At 38.8% G+C, this 18,572-nt stretch overlaps 1 protein-coding gene across 2 annotated transcripts in view; it reads right to left on the bottom strand.

The window, feature by feature from the left end:
• Nucleotides 1–67: 67 nt before the first annotated feature.
• Nucleotides 68–18,572, bottom strand: part of CNTRL (centriolin) — a 33,684-nt gene continuing 15,179 nt past the window's right edge. The window contains exons 15-44 of one of the 2 annotated variants that reach the window (XM_031601897.2): nt 17,835–17,969; nt 16,967–17,112; nt 16,366–16,546; nt 15,391–15,570; nt 14,925–15,104; nt 14,237–14,353; nt 13,703–13,844; nt 13,347–13,486; nt 12,903–13,080; nt 12,364–12,674; nt 11,870–12,078; nt 11,486–11,678; nt 11,015–11,145; nt 10,743–10,883; nt 10,427–10,553; nt 9,434–9,598; nt 8,503–8,662; nt 7,683–7,798; nt 7,245–7,462; nt 6,697–6,854; nt 6,035–6,108; nt 5,261–5,449; nt 4,161–4,386; nt 3,654–3,859; nt 3,210–3,350; nt 2,688–2,960; nt 2,528–2,590; nt 1,745–1,948; nt 1,393–1,501; nt 68–892 (exon numbers count right to left, since the gene is read on the bottom strand). In XM_031601897.2, the coding sequence (XP_031457757.2) occupies nt 1,418–1,501; nt 1,745–1,948; nt 2,528–2,590; nt 2,688–2,960; nt 3,210–3,350; nt 3,654–3,859; nt 4,161–4,386; nt 5,261–5,449; nt 6,035–6,108; nt 6,697–6,854; nt 7,245–7,462; nt 7,683–7,798; nt 8,503–8,662; nt 9,434–9,598; nt 10,427–10,553; nt 10,743–10,883; nt 11,015–11,145; nt 11,486–11,678; nt 11,870–12,078; nt 12,364–12,674; nt 12,903–13,080; nt 13,347–13,486; nt 13,703–13,844; nt 14,237–14,353; nt 14,925–15,104; nt 15,391–15,570; nt 16,366–16,546; nt 16,967–17,112; nt 17,835–17,969 (4,788 nt within the window). In that variant the 3' untranslated portion in view covers nt 68–892; nt 1,393–1,417. The remainder of the gene's footprint in view (nt 893–1,392; nt 1,502–1,744; nt 1,949–2,527; nt 2,591–2,687; nt 2,961–3,209; nt 3,351–3,653; nt 3,860–4,160; nt 4,387–5,260; nt 5,450–6,034; nt 6,109–6,696; nt 6,855–7,244; nt 7,463–7,682; nt 7,799–8,502; nt 8,663–9,433; nt 9,599–10,426; nt 10,554–10,742; nt 10,884–11,014; nt 11,146–11,485; nt 11,679–11,869; nt 12,079–12,363; nt 12,675–12,902; nt 13,081–13,346; nt 13,487–13,702; nt 13,845–14,236; nt 14,354–14,924; nt 15,105–15,390; nt 15,571–16,365; nt 16,547–16,966; nt 17,113–17,834; nt 17,970–18,572) is intronic. The other variant, XM_031601898.2, reaches the window with a different exon arrangement.

Raw genomic sequence — 18,572 nt, 5'->3', positions numbered from 1 at the left:
AAGCCTTCCTAAGGCTGTAATAGGCCTGCGGGAAGTGGGGAGTATGAATATTGCTGCCAGAGGTGCCAGGTGATGATGATCATTTAGATGAGAGGGCAAGGTTGAAAACAGCACTGAAATATGCCTCCAGTAATAGGGAGAGAAGCTCTGGAAAGTCGCTGTGTCCCCTGTGGCTGTGCAGGCCTTCTCCAGGAGGGCAAGAATGTACTTAGAGAGCCTGCTTTGCATAAAGGTGGAGGAATGTCCTGTATTTCATACTGCCTTCCTACTGTTCTTCATTTACAAAGGACTGGTATTTTTTGCAAGCTTGTTGTGTCAGAAAAAATGATACCAGTAAGGCTTCAGAGATAATGCAGCAATGCTTACCACCAGCACCTGGTAACCAGTAACTGCTACAGTGTGAATATCAGTGTAACAAATGTTACTGTACACATAAGAGTTGCTCGGAGCTCGCTCCTACTGCCCCCATTAAGATCACACTGTTAGGTGAGGCAGCAATGCACGGGTGTTAGAGGATGCATATTAGAAACAATACTTGGGATGAAGGTAAGCTGTAGTCACAAACTTATTTTAAGAAAGTATTCAAAAATAGTTTTATTTAACATTCATGCATTTGAAAATGTGACAACTCAAAATGTAAACTGAGAAATACCCACACTTCAATGAGAACAGTAGTTTTAGACACTCCTAAATCCATATTTTTTTTTGGAATAACGTATATACATAAAACTCCCTTAGTCATACAGAAACTTCACAGTACTGAGCTGTTTGTTATTGCTGGTAAATACCTTTTTAGCAAAGGCTTGTAGAGCAGTGAGGTAGAAGGCTTCAGGAGTGGAAGATGATGGCACAGTCTCAGGAAGCACAAGAGCACATGCAGATCAGCTGCTGTCTAAAAGAGAGTGATATGAGTGATTCTGCACATTAATGAGAGAAGCTGGCATGGTGTGACCTGCTCTGCCTGGGGCACAACCCTGGCTTGTTCAGGGTATGCAGAATTTACAGTTGCATGCATGTTCTGCATGTCCTGAGAGCTGTAGGTTGGGGGGGTGATGCTTCTCTCTGCTGAGCACTGATGTGTGATAGCTCTTGCAGTATTCATTTTTGAATCACTGATTAGCAGGCCCACATGTAACTAGGTGTAACTGAATTCTGAGTGTCACATACCTGATTTTAATAAATGTAGTGTATTATTTTAAGATTATGGATAGAAGTAGCTTCTGTCAGTCAATACAGTTGTGATCTCTATGTGTCATTTGAAAGTTTACAAGCAATTTGTCTGAAAACACAAATCTAAGAGCCAAAACAGCACTGACTGCTGGAACACCAAGCACAAGAATGCTTTCATTTCTCCTAAAGCAATGGTCTGGGAGCAGTGCTGGGCCCACTTACCTCTGGCACTTTACTGAGAAATTTCTCATGAGCAGGAATGCCACGTCTGTGCCACTGCTGGAACACCTGCTGAGCTGCTGGGGAAGTGTGTGTGTCCTGTCAGGGCAGCCTAGAAAAAAGCAAAAGTCTGAGTAATGAGTAATTGTCTATAAGAGCTAAGGTCATGAAGGAAAAAATGGATTAAAAAGGAATAAAACTAATCTTAGAAGAAAGCCTGCCTTCTTCACACAAGTTGCTGCTGGGAAAGAACTGTTGTCCCACCTCCAGCTAGAAGGCACATGGGCATAACAGACTACTAGTGAGCTAAAAATCCTTTTAAAAAGTAATCAGAATTAGTGCACTAGAGGATTACCTGTGTTTTTGTTACATTCAGAGCATCACGAAGAGATAGCAGACTTGGACTTTCAGCTAGGAACAGTGAGTCCGAGGAAGTGCTGCTGACCAGGTCATCCAGCGCGTCAACCTGTCGCTTCAGGCTGTGAAGGGTGCCTTGTGTTTGTTGTTTTCCTCTGATCAATACATCAACTTGCTTGGACATGCAGTGCCAGAGCTGAGCCTGAACAAGTGGTTAGTTCTATTTGTATCCAGTTAGTGTAATTTTCAAGACTACATTTAAGAAGTCCTTTATGGCTTGGCCTCAGACATGCTATTAAAATCTCTCAAATCACAAGCAGCTGGCAATGGGTTTGCAAATCAACTTACTTTTAAATAGTTCACCTAAAGTCAGAAATAAGCCGTATTTCTGTGGCACCTCATCATTAACTGCTTGAAAGGAACAACAGATATGCTCTAACTGAACTGTGCCCTCATCTCTACTTTAAATGGCCACAAGTGCCTGCGAACTGTTGATTCTTATGTTACTAACATACAACAGTACAACATAAGTGATGGGATCATGCTGGCATACTCAAAAAGCCAACTATAATTGTTTAACATTGTTCATCTTGATAGAACATGTCATTGCTGGCTTTTTTCTGCTATTCCCACCTAATAAGACACCCAAAGATACTCTGGTGCTGGTCGTTATGGGGTGACTGTGACAGCTGGAGAAGGATCTCCCACACACCCATTTTGTTCAGACTCTTTTTGGAAGGGACCTGCAGACATATCTGTGCAAAGGTAAGAGATGTGCCACCTTCAGCCGATCTTCATGATGCTGCAGTTTCTCTCGGAGAGCCTCTCCACGCCACTGTTCATCCTGTTGGCAACACAAACACATTCAGCAACTGAGCATTACTGATACAGACACGCTCAGCAGCAGTGTGAGCAGCAGCTACAGTCTGAAAGCTTTTTACCGTTATGAAGATTTGAGAAAAATCCAACTTCCTTTCCAATGAGAACAATCCTTTGTCAGCATCAGCAAATGAAAACATCTCTAAATTATCAGATTCACACTGCATACTTCTATTTACTGCAGAAAACGCTTCCAAATCTTCCAACAGTTCTGGAGAAGATGGGCTTGAAGATTTAAACTCTGTTTTAATATTGTCTTCAACCTCTGATTTAAGCAATGTTGCTGTGTCCTCTATTTCCCTTTGAATCTTTTCTAGGTCTTCCTGAGTCTTAACCTGCAACATAGAATAGTTTCATTACTTTGCTGAATATCACAAAGACATCAACCCAGAGGAATTTCCTATGTAACCAAGCAAATCTTTCTGAAGTACTTACATTTTGACCATTGAAATCACAAACTGTAAGCTCTTTGAACAGATGCAGCCTTAATTATGAAATTAACTTTCGTAAGTTAATTTCATAGGCACCTGTCTGGAAGACACTGCTTTTCTCCAGACAGCCTTTATTTGGATACTCAGTTATACCTGGTTTTGGAGATCCATGTAATTCTGCTGGATCTGGCCAAGCTCCTTAATAAGGTGCTTGGTTCGCTCATGGTTATTCTGTGCTACTTGTTCAGCAGCTGCTATATCACTCTGCAGGCAGTTATTTGCATGCTTTTGTTCCTAGGAAAATGCAGAAAAGATTGCCTTTTACTGTGAGCACCCACTTGAGAAAATGAATCAAGAGAGCCTATATGAGACAATTTCTTCAAGATAAAATGCAGAAACAGCATCAGTAAGAGTAACCCAAGGTACTCTGCAGCACAGCCTAGAAATATCAGAGTTTGGCTGCTTCAAGATCTGTCTAATCAAAGTTAACACATGACTCTTGTTCCTCAGCAATAAAAGGGGTATTCTATCATTTTACTGTTTAAAAAAATAAACCAAAACCCTCTAACATTCTCCCTTCCTTCAGTCAGGACTTACATGCAGTTCTCTTTCAAGCTGCATCCTCTGCATTTTCATTGCTTCCTTCAGACTGCAGATTCGTTTTTCAGCTCTTTTCCTTTCTGATGCTAGCTGCCCCTGGAGATGGTTCAGCTCAGACTTGGAGAGTTTCAATTCTTTTTGGAGAGACTGAATTTCTCTATTTTTTTCTTGTAACTGTAGTTCTTTTTCTGATATCTGATGTTCTGTAAACAATATTTAAACTGACACTGATTAGCAGAAATGTAAATAGCTTGAAAATATCTAAGTCTGAAATATGCCAAACTACTCTGCTGAGAGTAAACATTGATAAACATTGGCACCAGGTGAGAGGTGACAAAGCTGCCTTCAGAATTTCAGTTCTCCGAGCAAACAAATTTAAGGATCAAGAGTCAAATAAAGTGCTGAATTAAAATTCAAGCAAGATTAACAGAATTATTGGTTGGTTTTACTAGACTTAGCACCCACACACTGCAATGATAAACTTATTTGTGTGATAGATCTTACTGCTTTTTCTGACAGTTTCTTCAAGTGCTGCAAATTGAGATGCTTCTTTTTCCAGCTTCCTGTTGTTTTCTTCTATCAGCCTTACTTTTGCTACTGCCTGTTCCAGTTTCTCTCGTTGATCCGTGAGTTCCTTTTCCAGAAGAAGTTTCTGTTCTTTGAGTTTAGCAGTATTTTCTTCCAGTTTTTTCCCTTCGTCTTCTGAATTTTGCTTGAGCTTATAAAGGATCTGCCAAAAACAAATGCAAGTGTAACTTGGTACAGTTTAACTCATAGTAACTCAGTAAGAACAAATACCATCACCAAGTAGAAGTTAAAGCAGCAGAAATCTGAAAGAAATACAGTCTGGTACTCAGTCCAAACAGAAGTGTTGGTCATTTTTCCTCCTTAGTTTCAGAACAATTCCCCCAGTTTTTCTTTTGATTAATGCTTCATTGAAGCCAAATAAGGTAATTTCCACAAACAATTGATGGTCTTGCACAGAAGTGCAGTAGAAGAGCAAGAAGTAGCTGCAAATAGTAAACCACACAAAATAAGCTTTGAGATATCAGAAATAAACTTCAAGATAAGAATTCTGGATCTCCTGCTGCTTAGTTTTTGAGTTCTGGAACACAGATGCATTTAGGTTTTGGTCAGTTTTATTTGAAATCCATGTTATCATTTCAGATACTCCCCACTGTTTGCTTGTCTCCCAAAGCATATACAAATTCCACGAAGAAGTTCTCCAAGCTATATCCAGCTGCTCTTGTTTGACAGCTGACAAACCAGAAATTGTAGAGAATTCTCTCTGCCAGTCCATATTCTCACCCAAATCAGCAACACACCAGCAGCCGACACACAGCACTGCACTGTGCCTCCCACTACATTAGCCCTTCTTGCACTCAGTTCTGCACACAATGATCCCACCAAGAAGGAAGAGCCCTTCGCTGGGAGGCTGGTTTTCAGTCAGACATAACAGAATGCTGAAGCTTTTCTTACTGCTACTCCTCATGAAGCAAAACTTTATGTCTCTAAATGTTATTTTTAAACTTGTACCCAAAGCTTTTTCGCCTGCATTATTCTTAGAGGCCAGGCAAAAGCTCAATAAATCTCAGGTTATTTACCGCTTCTTGTTTGGCCAGTATTGTTTCTTTCTCTTCAATCTCTTTCTGGAGCTGCTGCAAATGGTTCTCTCTCTTTTTCTGTCTCTCTTGGCAATCCTTACATTTCCTTACACATTTTAGAATATCTTCTTTCAGGGTTGCCTGCTCTCTAAGCAGCTCTTCCTGGTGCTTTGTATTATCTTTCAAATTCTAAAGACAGAACAGAAGATTAATCGACATAACTAGCTGGTAAAAATAGCAGGGGCCTGACTAAAAAGACTTCCACATGAAACTAACTCATCATCCCTAACCACATTGAAGACTATCTCCCTTCTAAACCAGCTTAAGTGAATTAAGAGAATAATAATCACCAGATGAAATGCTAGAAGATGCATGTAAATTAAGGACATAAATAAACAGCAATACTAACAATGACCACCACCAAACCCCACCAACTCACCTCTCCTGAGGAATGTACTCTGACATCCCATTGGGTGCTTTTGGTCATGACAACCTGACTAGGATCAACATGACAGTTACCACTTCCCTTCACATTCAGAAGAGGAAAACAAATTATCTGTTGAGGTGCCTACTGTAGTCCTAATCACTCCAAACCCAGTAAGAACAAAGAAGTTAAATAGCCATTGTTCATTAGCTCTGCAAAGGAGCTGTATTTGATACAGCATGCTTAGGTGGAGAAACAGGTGATGGACCAATATGATAAAAGTTGCCCCTTGTTTCTGTGCATCAATTTACTCACTGAATTAAAACCTCCGGTATTTGACCCAAACTAACCTGTTCTGCCAGCTGAAGCTGCTGCCTGGACTCACTTAATTCTCCTTTCAGCATCTCTAGTTCATTCTTTTTTTCTAGAAAAATAGTTGGTGAAAAACATTTTCAATCAGTGTAGCAATTGAATACATCAATACGATGAAAAAGCATTACAGAGATGTGATGACCGAAGGACTGGCACAGTAGAAAGGTGCTATAAAGGAAGGGAAGATTACTCACCCACATCAGAAGATTCTAGGTTTGCAGGGAAAGCTTCACCAAAGAAGGATCTCCAGAAAGATCCTTCCTCAGTGGCAGTCAGCCCTTAAAAGAGACCTAACAGAGGTGCAGCCTCTGAGTCACCCCAGGACAACCCTTCCTGTCACAGAGGTAAATTGCCTTCACCTGTGCTCCCAGGACTGACCTGGTCTTTCCCCAGGTGCTCAGTGGTTCAGTCTGGCATTCAACAGTTCCCATACAATTAACAATCAATGAAATAACTTTGCAGCTAAAATTTCTTGTAAATGAATAAACATAGAAAAGTCTCCATCTTGATGCATTTAGTACATTCTGCTGGTAGGTAGTTGAGTTTGCTGATAAGATCATAGTTGTTACATAAAAGAAATTACATTAAAAGATGTAGTTTAAACTACGTTACAGCTTAGAAACTGCAGTTTCATCTTTACCTTGAAGATCTTTTTGTACAAGAGCGATCTCTCCATGCAGTGACTTTTTTTGTTTATTCAGTACATCTACATCCTGTTGCAGGTTTTTCATGTCCAATTCAGTTTTTTCTACATTGGACAATGCAGCTCCGATGCTGTCTTCAGTAGCAGTCAGGTCTCTGCAAAATGTGAATGCATGCTGGTGGTTTGTTGGAGGTCCGTGATGCACCCAAAGTAGCTGCACTTGAGCAGTTTGTTTTCAGCTCAGGGAGATGCCACCCAGCAGCCAGAAGAACACGACAGCTGTCTCATTCCAAGGCTGAACATTTTGCTTTTCATAACATTTCTCACTGCATTGCCATGAGAAATATCGCTGCATTCAGTGGTGCATATTTTCTCTAACTCTGCTATAGACATACTGTAGACTCGCCTAAATTAAAGCCTCCACAGAGTAAGAAATGACTTTCTATAGTATCAGAGTTACAGCTGTGTTTCTAATTACGATAAGTTATAATTCAAGACATTTTTCATCACTTATCACATTTGCAGACAATGTATCCTGCTCCCACCTTCTGGTTTGTGACAGCTTCTTCTCCAAACTCCGACAGTCCTCTTCAAGCTTTTGCTTCTCTTTATTCAGAGACTCAATATTATTTTGCAGAGTGCGCATTTGAGAAACCAGATGTTCATTTTCCTGACGGTCCTTCTGAAGCAGTTGTTCCTGCCAATCTACTTCCCCTTGCTGACTCTGAAATAATCTCTGAATATTCTCCAATTTTAACTTCTCCTAGCAAAGAAAGATTGTGTGCAACACACGTGGTGAGAAAGAATAAGTGAACATATTTATCTGCAGCAATTTAAAACCTTTCATCCACAGGTCATATGGAGGCTGCACTACTCCAACTTAAGAGTACAGAGAATGTTACCAGACCTTAACAGAACCACAGAACACGTAGTAAGTAATGTAGAAAGAAGAGAAATGCAACAGCTATAAATTAAATACTTACTTCTAGAACTGCAACCTGAGTCTTCTCCAGTTCATTGACCTTTTGATCATGTTGTAGTTTCAAACCCTGAAGTTCATTATTTTCAATCTCCAACATTTCCAGAACGTGTTTCAGTTCTAATAAGATGAAAGAAATCAAAGGTTATTACAAAGCACATTATATACATTCTATTCTCTAAAAAGACATTGGAGGAGTGGAGTGGGAGGGATGGGATGAAATAACATTGATACAATCCCTGAAAAGCATACTCATTTTCACTTGGTGTGTCAGACACACCAGTTGTTAGATCTAACAGCATTCTTCTATTAGAAAGTTGCAGGTTCCTGTGTCTCCTCTTCCCTTTTTTCCTAAGGTGTTATTCCAGGACAAGTATCTGACTGGCGGACAATGAAGTCAATTTTTTTTCAGAGGAAGTACAGGTTTGTAAGCTGCTGCTACACTTCCCACCATCTGAGAGGATACAACTGCCTGAAGGTAATCCTCTGTTCCTCCTCCAATCCAGATGTCTTCTGGGAATGTGCCACAAGCAGCCAGCTCCATCACACAGCACTAGCACAGAAGCTTTAGTCCCCATGGTACTTTGTTTTTCTCACTGAAGTGAGAAACTCAAATCCCAAGAATAAAGCAACACAAAGCACTGCCTCAACTCAAGCAGAGGGTAACCAGTAAGCTCTGTGTTGGAGTCTGAGTCTCTAACTAGGAACGCTTTCTATGCAGCCATTCACAGTATTTAAAAAGACTGAAGAAAAGATAATGGCACAAATGTACAACCAGCATCTCAGAGTGTATTTATTTTCAGTCTGCACAAAATAATATCTACCTATCTTATGCTTGTTAATTTGTCCAAGTATTATTTGAAGATTTTCTTCCTCTTTTCCAATATTCTTCTTTATGAACGAAAGCTGTGCTCTCTTCTCATCAATTTGGACATCCAGTTCTCTCCTCTCAGCATTAAGATCTTCCAGAAGGAGCCTTATTTCCTGTGGAAATAACAGTGTTAAAATGAATGCCATTATTTGCCATTTATTTTTCCTTTAATAATTTAAAAATATTTATTAAAACGTAACAAATCTACTGTCAACTATAAACTCTAGAATTAAACTGTCCAGAATATAGTTAACAAAAAAATTATGTAACATTTAGGGTAAAGCCTTGCTTGTAGACAATTTAAAGTACTAATTTCCATGGAGGCTTTGATCTAGAGCATCATTCAAGTGAACAGGTAGGCCTTATAACAGAGAGCCAGAAAAAGCATCACCAGAGGAAAAAAACAAAGAACAAAACCAACCTTGTTAATCTTGATTCTTTGCTTTTATTTCAGAACTGACTGTATGAATCTAGCATGTCTTTCTTTCACAAAAAAGTACAGATTCCTTTCTGAGCAAGTAAACATGAACACAGGAATGAAGGAGACAGACAGCTGACTTACATCAGTGCTGTTGCATTTTAAGCACACTTATCAGATTGATCTGCTCTAGAAGCTGCCTTTGGAGACTTATTTCATGTACTTTTGTTCTCCAGGGACCAATTCTGTATTACCCAGAAACTAGAAAAGTTCTCTTTCTTATTTGTGCACCTTGTCCAACCTGTGAGACACAAAGCCATAAACTCGCTTGTTGTGTTTTTCAGATTTGGGGAGGATGTAGAAAGCAAAACCGTTTTTGTGGAAACGTTGTGATGTTTTTAATATTTCTATTCATTTGCTGTTCTTCACAAATATAATTAACTGAAAACTAATTTGGAAAAGTTACTTTTATTTGGCGCTGTTTTTCCTTTGCTTCAGTCTCCCCATCTCGAAGAGCTTCCTTGAGGTCACCTTTCTTTTGAGAAATACAGTCCTGAAGGACACGGAGCTGCTCTTTCCTTTGACTGAGCTGCTGCTCCACAAACAACAGCTCTTGTTGCTGAGCAGTAACCTAAGACATAAAAATTTAGCACCACCACCACATCTGGACACTTATAGTTTTATAGCCACACACATACAAAAAAAAAAATAATGCAATACTGTTACCAGTTTACAGATTTACCTGAATTGCAAATCACGTAAGAATAGCAGGACGAGGGGAAATGGTTTTAAATTGAGGGAGGGGAAATTGAGGTTGGACGTCAGGGGGAAATTCTTTATAGAGAGAGTGGTGAGGTGCTGGAACAGCTGCCCAGAGAGGTGGTGGATGCCCCGTCCCTGGAGGTGTTCAAGGCCAGGTTGGATGGGGCCTTGGGCAGCCTGGTCTGGCATTAAATGAGGGGGTTGGTGGCCCTGCATGTGGCAGGGGGTTGGAGATTCATGATCATTGAGGTCCCTTCCAACCCTGACCATTCTGTGATCCTGTGAATTCCATCAGAGCAATAAGCTCCATTTGCTAGACTGCTGTAGAAGGGCCAGTACTGACAATTAAGTTTTGATCTGGACAGTGCAGTCCTGTGCCTCAGAGGTACTTAAGCTTCTTATTCTCAAGTGTAATAAGAACACAGAACTCTGCGATAACATTTATTACCCAGAAATGCAGACAAGATTGGGGTTAAACTGAACACAAGCCCCAAAATAGACAACATTCCCCTCAACAAAAAAACCCCAAACAGTAATTCAAAATTACCAACAGTAACAAAAAAAAAAAAAAAAAAATCATAGAATTAAGAATTAGATTTTTCAGATAAGGCAGTTTGGAACCAAAGACACTTCACAGTCCCCAGTTACAGTAACAACAATTAAACTGATACTCCCATGTTGACCAGATGAGCCTTACCTGATTTTTCAGTCTTTCCAGTTCAGTTTTCTTGACCTGGAGAACATTCTCCGCTTCTCTGAGCATTTGGAGGTGATGTTCTTCATTACCTTCTGCAACTTGAATATCTCCTTGAAGCTTCTGAAGGCTTATAGAGAAGATAAAAGGCATGGTTCAGAAGAAACAAGTATACATAGAATCCTTAGAGTTGGAAGGGACCTTTAAAGGTCATCCAGTCCAACTCCTCTGCAATGAGCAGGGACATGCACAGCTAAGTACACTGGGCATACTTATTAAAGAAGGACATTAATTTAAGGTAAATTTAAGATAGATTTACCTTCCAGTCAGCATTTCTATTTTCTGGTTTAATGACTGGAACTCAGAGTCTCTTGCAGACACCATTTTGTTTATTTCCTTCAAAATACCTTCTTGTTCCTTCTTATGCTGTTCTAAATCCTGGGTATCTGCCTGTAATGATCTGCAAAAGTATTTATGCCCTTACATATTTACATTTTAACAGCTTCCCCACTCCGAAAGCAGTATCTTGATATTTGAAACAATCTTGTTCTCCTCTTCCCCATTTGATACTAATTTACAAGAATAGTGTACCTTAATTGCAGATCTGCTTTCACAAGTTTAGTAGCCATTTCGTGAGCCCTTCGCTCTAGCTCCTCTGCCTCAGTTTCAGTATGGAACAAATGCTGTTTGGCATGATTGTATTTTTGAATAGTGTCTTTAGTCTAGAGCAAAAAGTGAATGTTATTGAGACAACACAATCCATCTTACCCTTTCAGCATCCATAATCTGCAAGTTAGCTGTCCAAAAGTGACCTCCACCTTACTCGAATATTATTCTCTTGCCCCAGAGGAGAAAAGCTTCCTCCTCTTTGACAAGGACCAAACAGTTTCTTTTAGCACAGGTTATCCCAAAGCTTATTTTCAAACAGAAGCATTATTTTTACATGGATAACCTGCATCCTTTAAAAAAACTGCTTAGACAAAATAAGAGGAAACACCTTCTGCCTAAAACAACCAACATAACACAGAAATCCTTCTGCACTTAGTTACGGGCTTTACTTGCCTTTCCCCGTGTACTCTCAAGTTCCACTTCAGCTTCTGTGAGAAGCCTATCTGCCTCTCTAAGCTCTGCTCGGCGTTTGAGAAGAGTCTTCTCTATACATTCAATTTCTTCTGCTATATCTTCATGATGTTTAAGAGATTTTTCTAACTGTAGTTCTGCCATTAAGTTTTCAGTATAGCCTTCAATAAAGTCCCTAAAAGCCCAAGAAGAAAAACAACAAATTAAGCTACAAAACGTCAGAGGCTCAGATGCCTCCCACAGTTTGTATAACACATGTAACAGACCAACTAGAATGTTAGTTATAAACATATCATAATCTACTGTCACTGGAAGAAGTTTTAGATATTTCCACTTGCTTAAACAGAACTAGTGTGATATTCTTACTTGCGTTTGTTACGTTTTTGAGCTGCTCTTTGTAGCTCTGCTACTTCGTGTTCCAGCTCTTCTCTTTCATGCAGAAGATCTTCTATGTTTTGACGTAATTTTTCCATTTCATTCTTGCACTTATGCTCAGCTGCCTCTGACCATTTATCTCTGTATTTCCGAGACTTTAAATGACGCACAGTTTCTTCTAACCTTGAGACTTCACTCTCCTACACAGGACAGCAAAATTAAGACTGATTGTCCTGTTTTTCTATTTCAATGCTCCAAAACACATAAGCAGTTACAGATAGCAGAGACCTGACCACTAAAACTGAAGACAGGGCGTTCTTATCAGAAAGCTCTCTGAGATCCAGAATCTTGCCACAAAACTACTTTGAGTTCTTAAAAAAATTTTAATCAATAGAAGTGAGATTTCTTTTTCTTCCTTCCTTTGAAAAAGCATATATTACAGGATGCTCTTAATCTGTTCACAATTCTGCCACTCTGTATCTTACCAAGTCATGATGCTTGGGTACATTGCAATGAAGATCTCCAAAAGGTATGAGTGGGATAGTAAAGTTCGGAGGAAGAAGGCCATAAACAACCTGGGCTCCCACAGGAGGTGGGCCATAGATAACAGAGCCAGGAGCAATTGAACCTCCATTTGCAGCTGCAGGAGGAGGGCCATAAGCCACAGTTCCTTGGGGTAGAGGAGCACCATCTGGGAGAACTGTATACATGACTGTACCAGGTGGTGGTACAAAGGGCAGGTCTTTATGAGCATGAGCTTCCTCATTTCCTTCACTGTCTTCTTTCACTCTTCCAGCTTTAAATAAAGGAAAATAGAAGTTATTTTAAAACTGAATTAAAAAAAGATTTCTTGAATTGCAATACAAGGTGTATATACACAAATATTTACTTTTAGCACTGTTTAAGAAATTCACCAGAAATAAATATTAAATATTCACTAATAGGTATCAGAAATATTCACTGGGAATTCTAAGCAAACCCACATTTATTATGCTCCTGCACACTCTGAGACCATGAGACTCACCTTTATCAAGATTTGTTTTGTATAACCTGTTTCTGACTGGTGAATAAACCCAGCATCCTCTCGCTCTGGGTAAGTCTTCCTTCCTGACCTGACTACACCCTCTTCTGGGTGGGGATGTGCCAGGACATTGTAAACCAACTCCAGAATCTTTTGTGCTGTGGGAGGCAGGAGTTGAGGCCTAAGCAAAAAAAAAAAAAAAAGGATTTGTCACTATAAGATAGTTTATTCTAGAAATAACAAATAAAGTAAAATAATTTAATAAAGCATTTAATAAAGCATTGATTTTTTTTCAATAACAGACTACATATACCCTGTCTTCTCTCATTTTTAAGCATTTTGCTGCTTTAAAGAGATAATCAAATATAACAATATTACTCAAATTCATATATATAGAATTTCCCCATAACAAATGCCTCTCAACATGACAGGATTTGTGTTTCTGACCTGTGATGGTGGCATGTAATACCAGTATCCTCTTCTTTTCAGTGGATCTGCTATACTGGTGATGTAATCATTCTGGCACGAGAGTGCATTTCTGAGTGCTGCAATTTCATCTTGTAAGTTGTCAATTTCATCCTTGTTACCTGATAATTAATTACACAGTTTTATAAGCATATAAGACAAATAACTAATGATACTGAATGTATCCTAGTATAAGAACTGTACAGAATGGTTTCCTGTTTGTTCTCCTAGAATAAAATCCTAGAGCTCTAAACTGCTTCTCATGTTAGTGAGAAATATGCATGGCTGCAGAACAGCTTGCTTCTCTATAACTGCAGGAGATAAAGATAAGAGATTACCTGCCCCAACGTCATCCAACAACCATCTTAAACGGTCAATTTCTGCTTTCTGTTGCTCCACTGTGTCATTCAGTTTATCAATTTCTAATTTTTGAGAGCTCGATGCAGTCTTCTCACCAGCTTTCCCCATCTCGTGTTGAAGCTGTTTTAAGTTTAAATCAAAGCAAAGCACTTCACTTTAAATTACATTACAGTAGAACATTTTCAAACAATCTTACGTTTTCCTACAGAAATGCTCATTCAGCAAAATGCATGTACCACTTTGATGCAACAAAACTGTTCTTCCCATCTTCTCATATGAATAAGACTTACATATGCAGGAACATGAATACCTTCAAACGAACAGGCTTTCTTCAAATTCAAACAACTTCATCAGGGAGGTGTAGGGGGAGAGAAGAACACAGTGACTTGGCAAAACTTGAAGAGAAAGGCCGCAGCAGGCAACTAAACATGGCCATTTCAGAACACCAATGAACTGCTCTTCATATATTTCACCCTCCTCATATAACAGAGGAAAAATTGCTTTCAACTTACTTGTTCTTCCTTCTGTTTTAGAAGCTGTTGTAACAATTCTATTTCTGCTTCTGCTCGGGCAAGATCCCGAGTTGCACGAGCTGCCTCAACACAGAACTCTTCAGCTTCCTCAAATTCCTGAAATTGAAATTTTATCTTAAGTTTAGTTTACAAGAACATCTCACAGACTTGCAGGTGTCTCACGAAGCTTTATGAATTGCAGAGTAACAAGAAACATCACCGCTTGTCTGCTTCGGAATTCAAGAAAATGACAAAAATAATAGTCTGCATGAACTATTTCTCCTTTAACCTTACAGCCTTTCTGCACAGTAAGTTTTATCATGTGTTAGTATAAAGCCAAAAAGTCACTTCTAATTTTTAAAGGTTTATGAACTGAAGTTTGTATTTTATTTCGCTTTTATGTAACAATATATTGTTTATTGATTGATTTTCAATTGCTATAGAAGATAAAACCTCTCTCTCCCACCTTCTAACTTGCAGCAAGGCAGCCTGTTAATCCAAGTTAAGTCAGACATTGATTTATAATATTTCAAGATGAGACTGACTAAAGCAATAGCTCATGTGGCAGGATAATTAAAAATAAAGATTTCAAGCTGAATTTAAAAGCAACAAAGACAGTCTTGATTATTATGACATTAGAAAGCATTGCTTAATTATAACTAACAATTAATTACCAACATTGATTTACCTCAGCTCGTTCCTGATTAATTTTGAGAACAGTCCCATGAAGAGCCTGCAGCTGGCTTTTAGCAATGGATAGCTCAGCAGCTGCCAGTTTATCTGAAGTGATGATTGCTCTCTTTAATTCCTTCAGCTCTTTATCCAAATCAGCAAATTGCATTTGTGTCCTGGCATCTTCTATTTTTTTCTGAAATCAGGAAAGCAACAGGTTTCACAGTAATTTTAAAAGAAAAGCAGCACAGAACAAAGGCCTTTCCACACATCCCATTTGGTATTGTATATATATAACTATCACAGTAATACAAGAATAAAGATGTCCAATTGCACTTCAGAAAAAGAAAACGGTTATATTTAGCCTCTGTGTTCCTTCTTGCATTTGAGCTTCATCTTAAAAAGCAAAATAATTCACGAGTTCTTTAGATATTCTTTTCTTGAGCAACCCAACACAGAACATACACTCATATTACTCCTACCCTTTTCTCCAAGTCTTCTAGTTGAGCAAGAATAGCCTCTTTTTCTTCATCTGCCTCTTGGAGCTGTTGATCAGCCAGGCCTTGAATTTCCTCCATACTCTTTATTTTTTCACGTAAAAGTTGAATTTTATTCTCTAACTGATGGACCTTGTTCTTATTCTGCCTGTTTTCAGATTTCACCTGTATGTGAAATATGCAAGAATGAGCAAAAACAAGATTTCAACTAAAATCCACCCTATTTTAATGATTTTCAGACAAGCTTTTTGAAAGCACCATTAGTAGTATATTTTATACCTAAAGAATAGCAAAGCAGTTCCTTTTCCTAACTATCACATCTTGGAAGTGCCTAATGTATTCTGGCAATTGCATGCAATGTGATATTTTAAGAAGGTTACTGGCCGTATTTTTCTACCTATAATTAAACTCCCTGCTGCAAAGACTGCATTGTTACACAAAGATCAAAAAGCAAGTCTCTCTCAGTCAAATTAGAGACAGAAGCCAACAAAAGACTGCTAAGGAGCATGTGTCATATCTATTAAAAAAAAAATAGACTGTAAACGGTCTTTACTGGTTTCATTTTATTGTTTTCACAGGCATCTTGTCTTACAAAAAGAACAGGCAATGAATTTCACTGCTTTAACCCGAGCTTCCCAGCATATACAGCATGGAAATAGTCAAGGAAAGCTATTACATGATGTACACTTGAGCACAACAGAAAAACCAAAATTCTAATAATGGTTTGTATTCCTGTTCTAATCATAATCAACAGTGCCCTACGCCAACTTGAGTTGTTGAACTTGCTTCTGGCAAGCAACCGTGTGCAATTTATCTGCTCTTAGTAAAATTATACTTGTTTGAAAGATGGAGGGAAACAAATCTACATTTATCATAAATCTTGATCCTTCAGCTCCAACATGCAAATTTTAGACAAAGCTGAAACTGTCTTACTCTTGCTTTCATAGCTTTGATACATGCCTGTCTATATTTCTCTTGTATATCTTCCAGTTTTTCCTGCTGAGATACCATTTCCTCTTGCAATTGTTTCTGTCTTTCCCATGCTTTCTCTTTTTCCCTCTGTGTATCAGCAAGGATGCTATTGAATTCTTTCTGCAGATTTGCAAGGCTTTTCCCCAAAACATCAGCTGAATTCTGACATCTGAAAGAAAAGGCTCCATTTTTAAATCACAATACTAGCCATAAAAGTAACACAGCCCAGTTCAAAAGTGCTAGTTTAAAAACATCCAATGGAAATGAATTCAGGTGCAGTGCTGAATAGGTTACAGTGCCCAATGTTATTCTGTTCTGTCTTTATTTTCATTTTTTGTACCTGGGGACAAAGGAGGAAAAGAAAAATTCTTTATTTCTAGTAGTGAAACCCAAGAGGAATGTGTACGTCCCTCAGTGATATAATTAACTGAGCTCAGGTAATGTTCTCTTAAACACAAGGAAGGTGCTAAAGGTCATGTTTGAACTGCCCTACATCATAATACGTAGGATGCAGCAAATGTACCTTGTTGCTCTCATCTATGGAGCAATAACACATGCACAAATCTAACATTGTTTCTATTTTACTCACTTAATCTCTCCTGCTCCTGTCCGAAGCTTTTGCTTGAGTTCATTTATACGAGCCAGGACTTCCTCAGGGTGAATCAAGTTACCAACTGCATGGCTTAGCTGATTCTGAAGATCTTTAAGCTGTTGTTTCAGGAGATTGTTGTCTCCCTAATAAATAAATAAATTTACACGTTGAAAAATATTCCAACAACAATTCAGAACGATCTTACATTTTCCATAATGAAAGTATTGTGTTTATATAAGCAAAGCACGGTGACATCCAAAGCCTGTCACAGTATCCATATGCTACAGTGTCTGCAGTTGTGTCACCTCTGTCCCAGACACCAAACCAAGAAGCCACACTTGACTAACAGGACCAAGACTTGAAGTTTGCTCTGCACATTGGCAAGCTGTGGCAAAAATTATAGTTCTAATATCTGGTGAGGATCTTTTATAAGCTGATGGCCACTTTATTCTCTGAGGTGCATGAGATGGGAAAAAGGGATTTGGTGGATGCAAAGGACTGAACCCAGACTTGCCACAATGAGAAAAACTGATGCAATAAAGTCAGGTTTTTTCCCCCCCATTGCACACAAATTGTTTTCTTACTGACATGTACTGAATGAGGCTTGTGGGAAATTAAGATTTAAACAATTTATCAATCCCACTGCAATATAGTAGAGCAGATATAGCATCATTTCAAAGGTCAATCTAAACATCCAAAATAGTCAGATAAGAGACTGTGATGCAGGGTCTCCAGACAAGAAATTTGTCAGGAAGAGTCATAAGCACCACTGAACTTCAAAACAAAAATTCTTCTCACTTTTCCCTAATGGCAATGAAAAAGCACACTGCTTATCAGGAACTTGTAATGGCAACAAATACTTCACCTGCAGTTGTTTGAACTGAGAAAGCAGCTTATAATTTTCTTGTTCCTTCTCTTCTGCTAATTGTGCTTTGGTCAGAGCATTCTCTAATGCTTGTCTTTCTTTCTCAAGTTCAGCTTGCAGGGCTGACAGTTCCATCTATAAACACAAACAACCTTCAGATTAACAACCCCATCTCATCACTCAAATGTGCAACAGCTGCATTTCTTTAGAGAATAACAAAAAAAACAACACCCCCTAAGAAAACAAGCATTCCAAGTCAACCCATCAACATATAATGGCTAGCGTTTCTTTAGCATTTGCAGCACCAGTTATGATGATGATGTTTAATCTAGAACCGGCACAAACGTGTCTTTCTCACTAGGAAACTAACAGATTTACATTTTATCAGAGTTCTACAGAGAATTTCCAAGTTTTGCCTGAAACACTATGCCTAAAAGACTTGGAGGGGCCAGGGACAAAAACACTTTGCTATGCATTTTCATATATTCCTGACGGTGGAATAAGTCGTTCAAAGAAAAAAGAAAAATCAGCAACAAAAAAACAAAACCAAGAAACAACCCCACCAACACCATGTTCGTTTTTGATTAATGGAAACTGAACCAAGACACCAGTCGCTGTATATCACTGCATCTGAATCCAAAAGAGGGTCCTCAACAGTAGCTTAAGATAAAATAACAGTGTGTAACTTAAAGCACACATTGTTCTTACCCAGCAAAAAGCCAGAATATACAAAAACAA

Source organism: Phasianus colchicus, chromosome 19 (assembly GCF_987193195.1).
Source record: "Phasianus colchicus chromosome 19, bPhaCol1.hap1.1, whole genome shotgun sequence".
NCBI classification, from domain to species: Eukaryota; Metazoa; Chordata; class Aves; order Galliformes; family Phasianidae; genus Phasianus; species Phasianus colchicus.
This window is presented reverse-complemented; position numbering and strand designations above follow the sequence as displayed.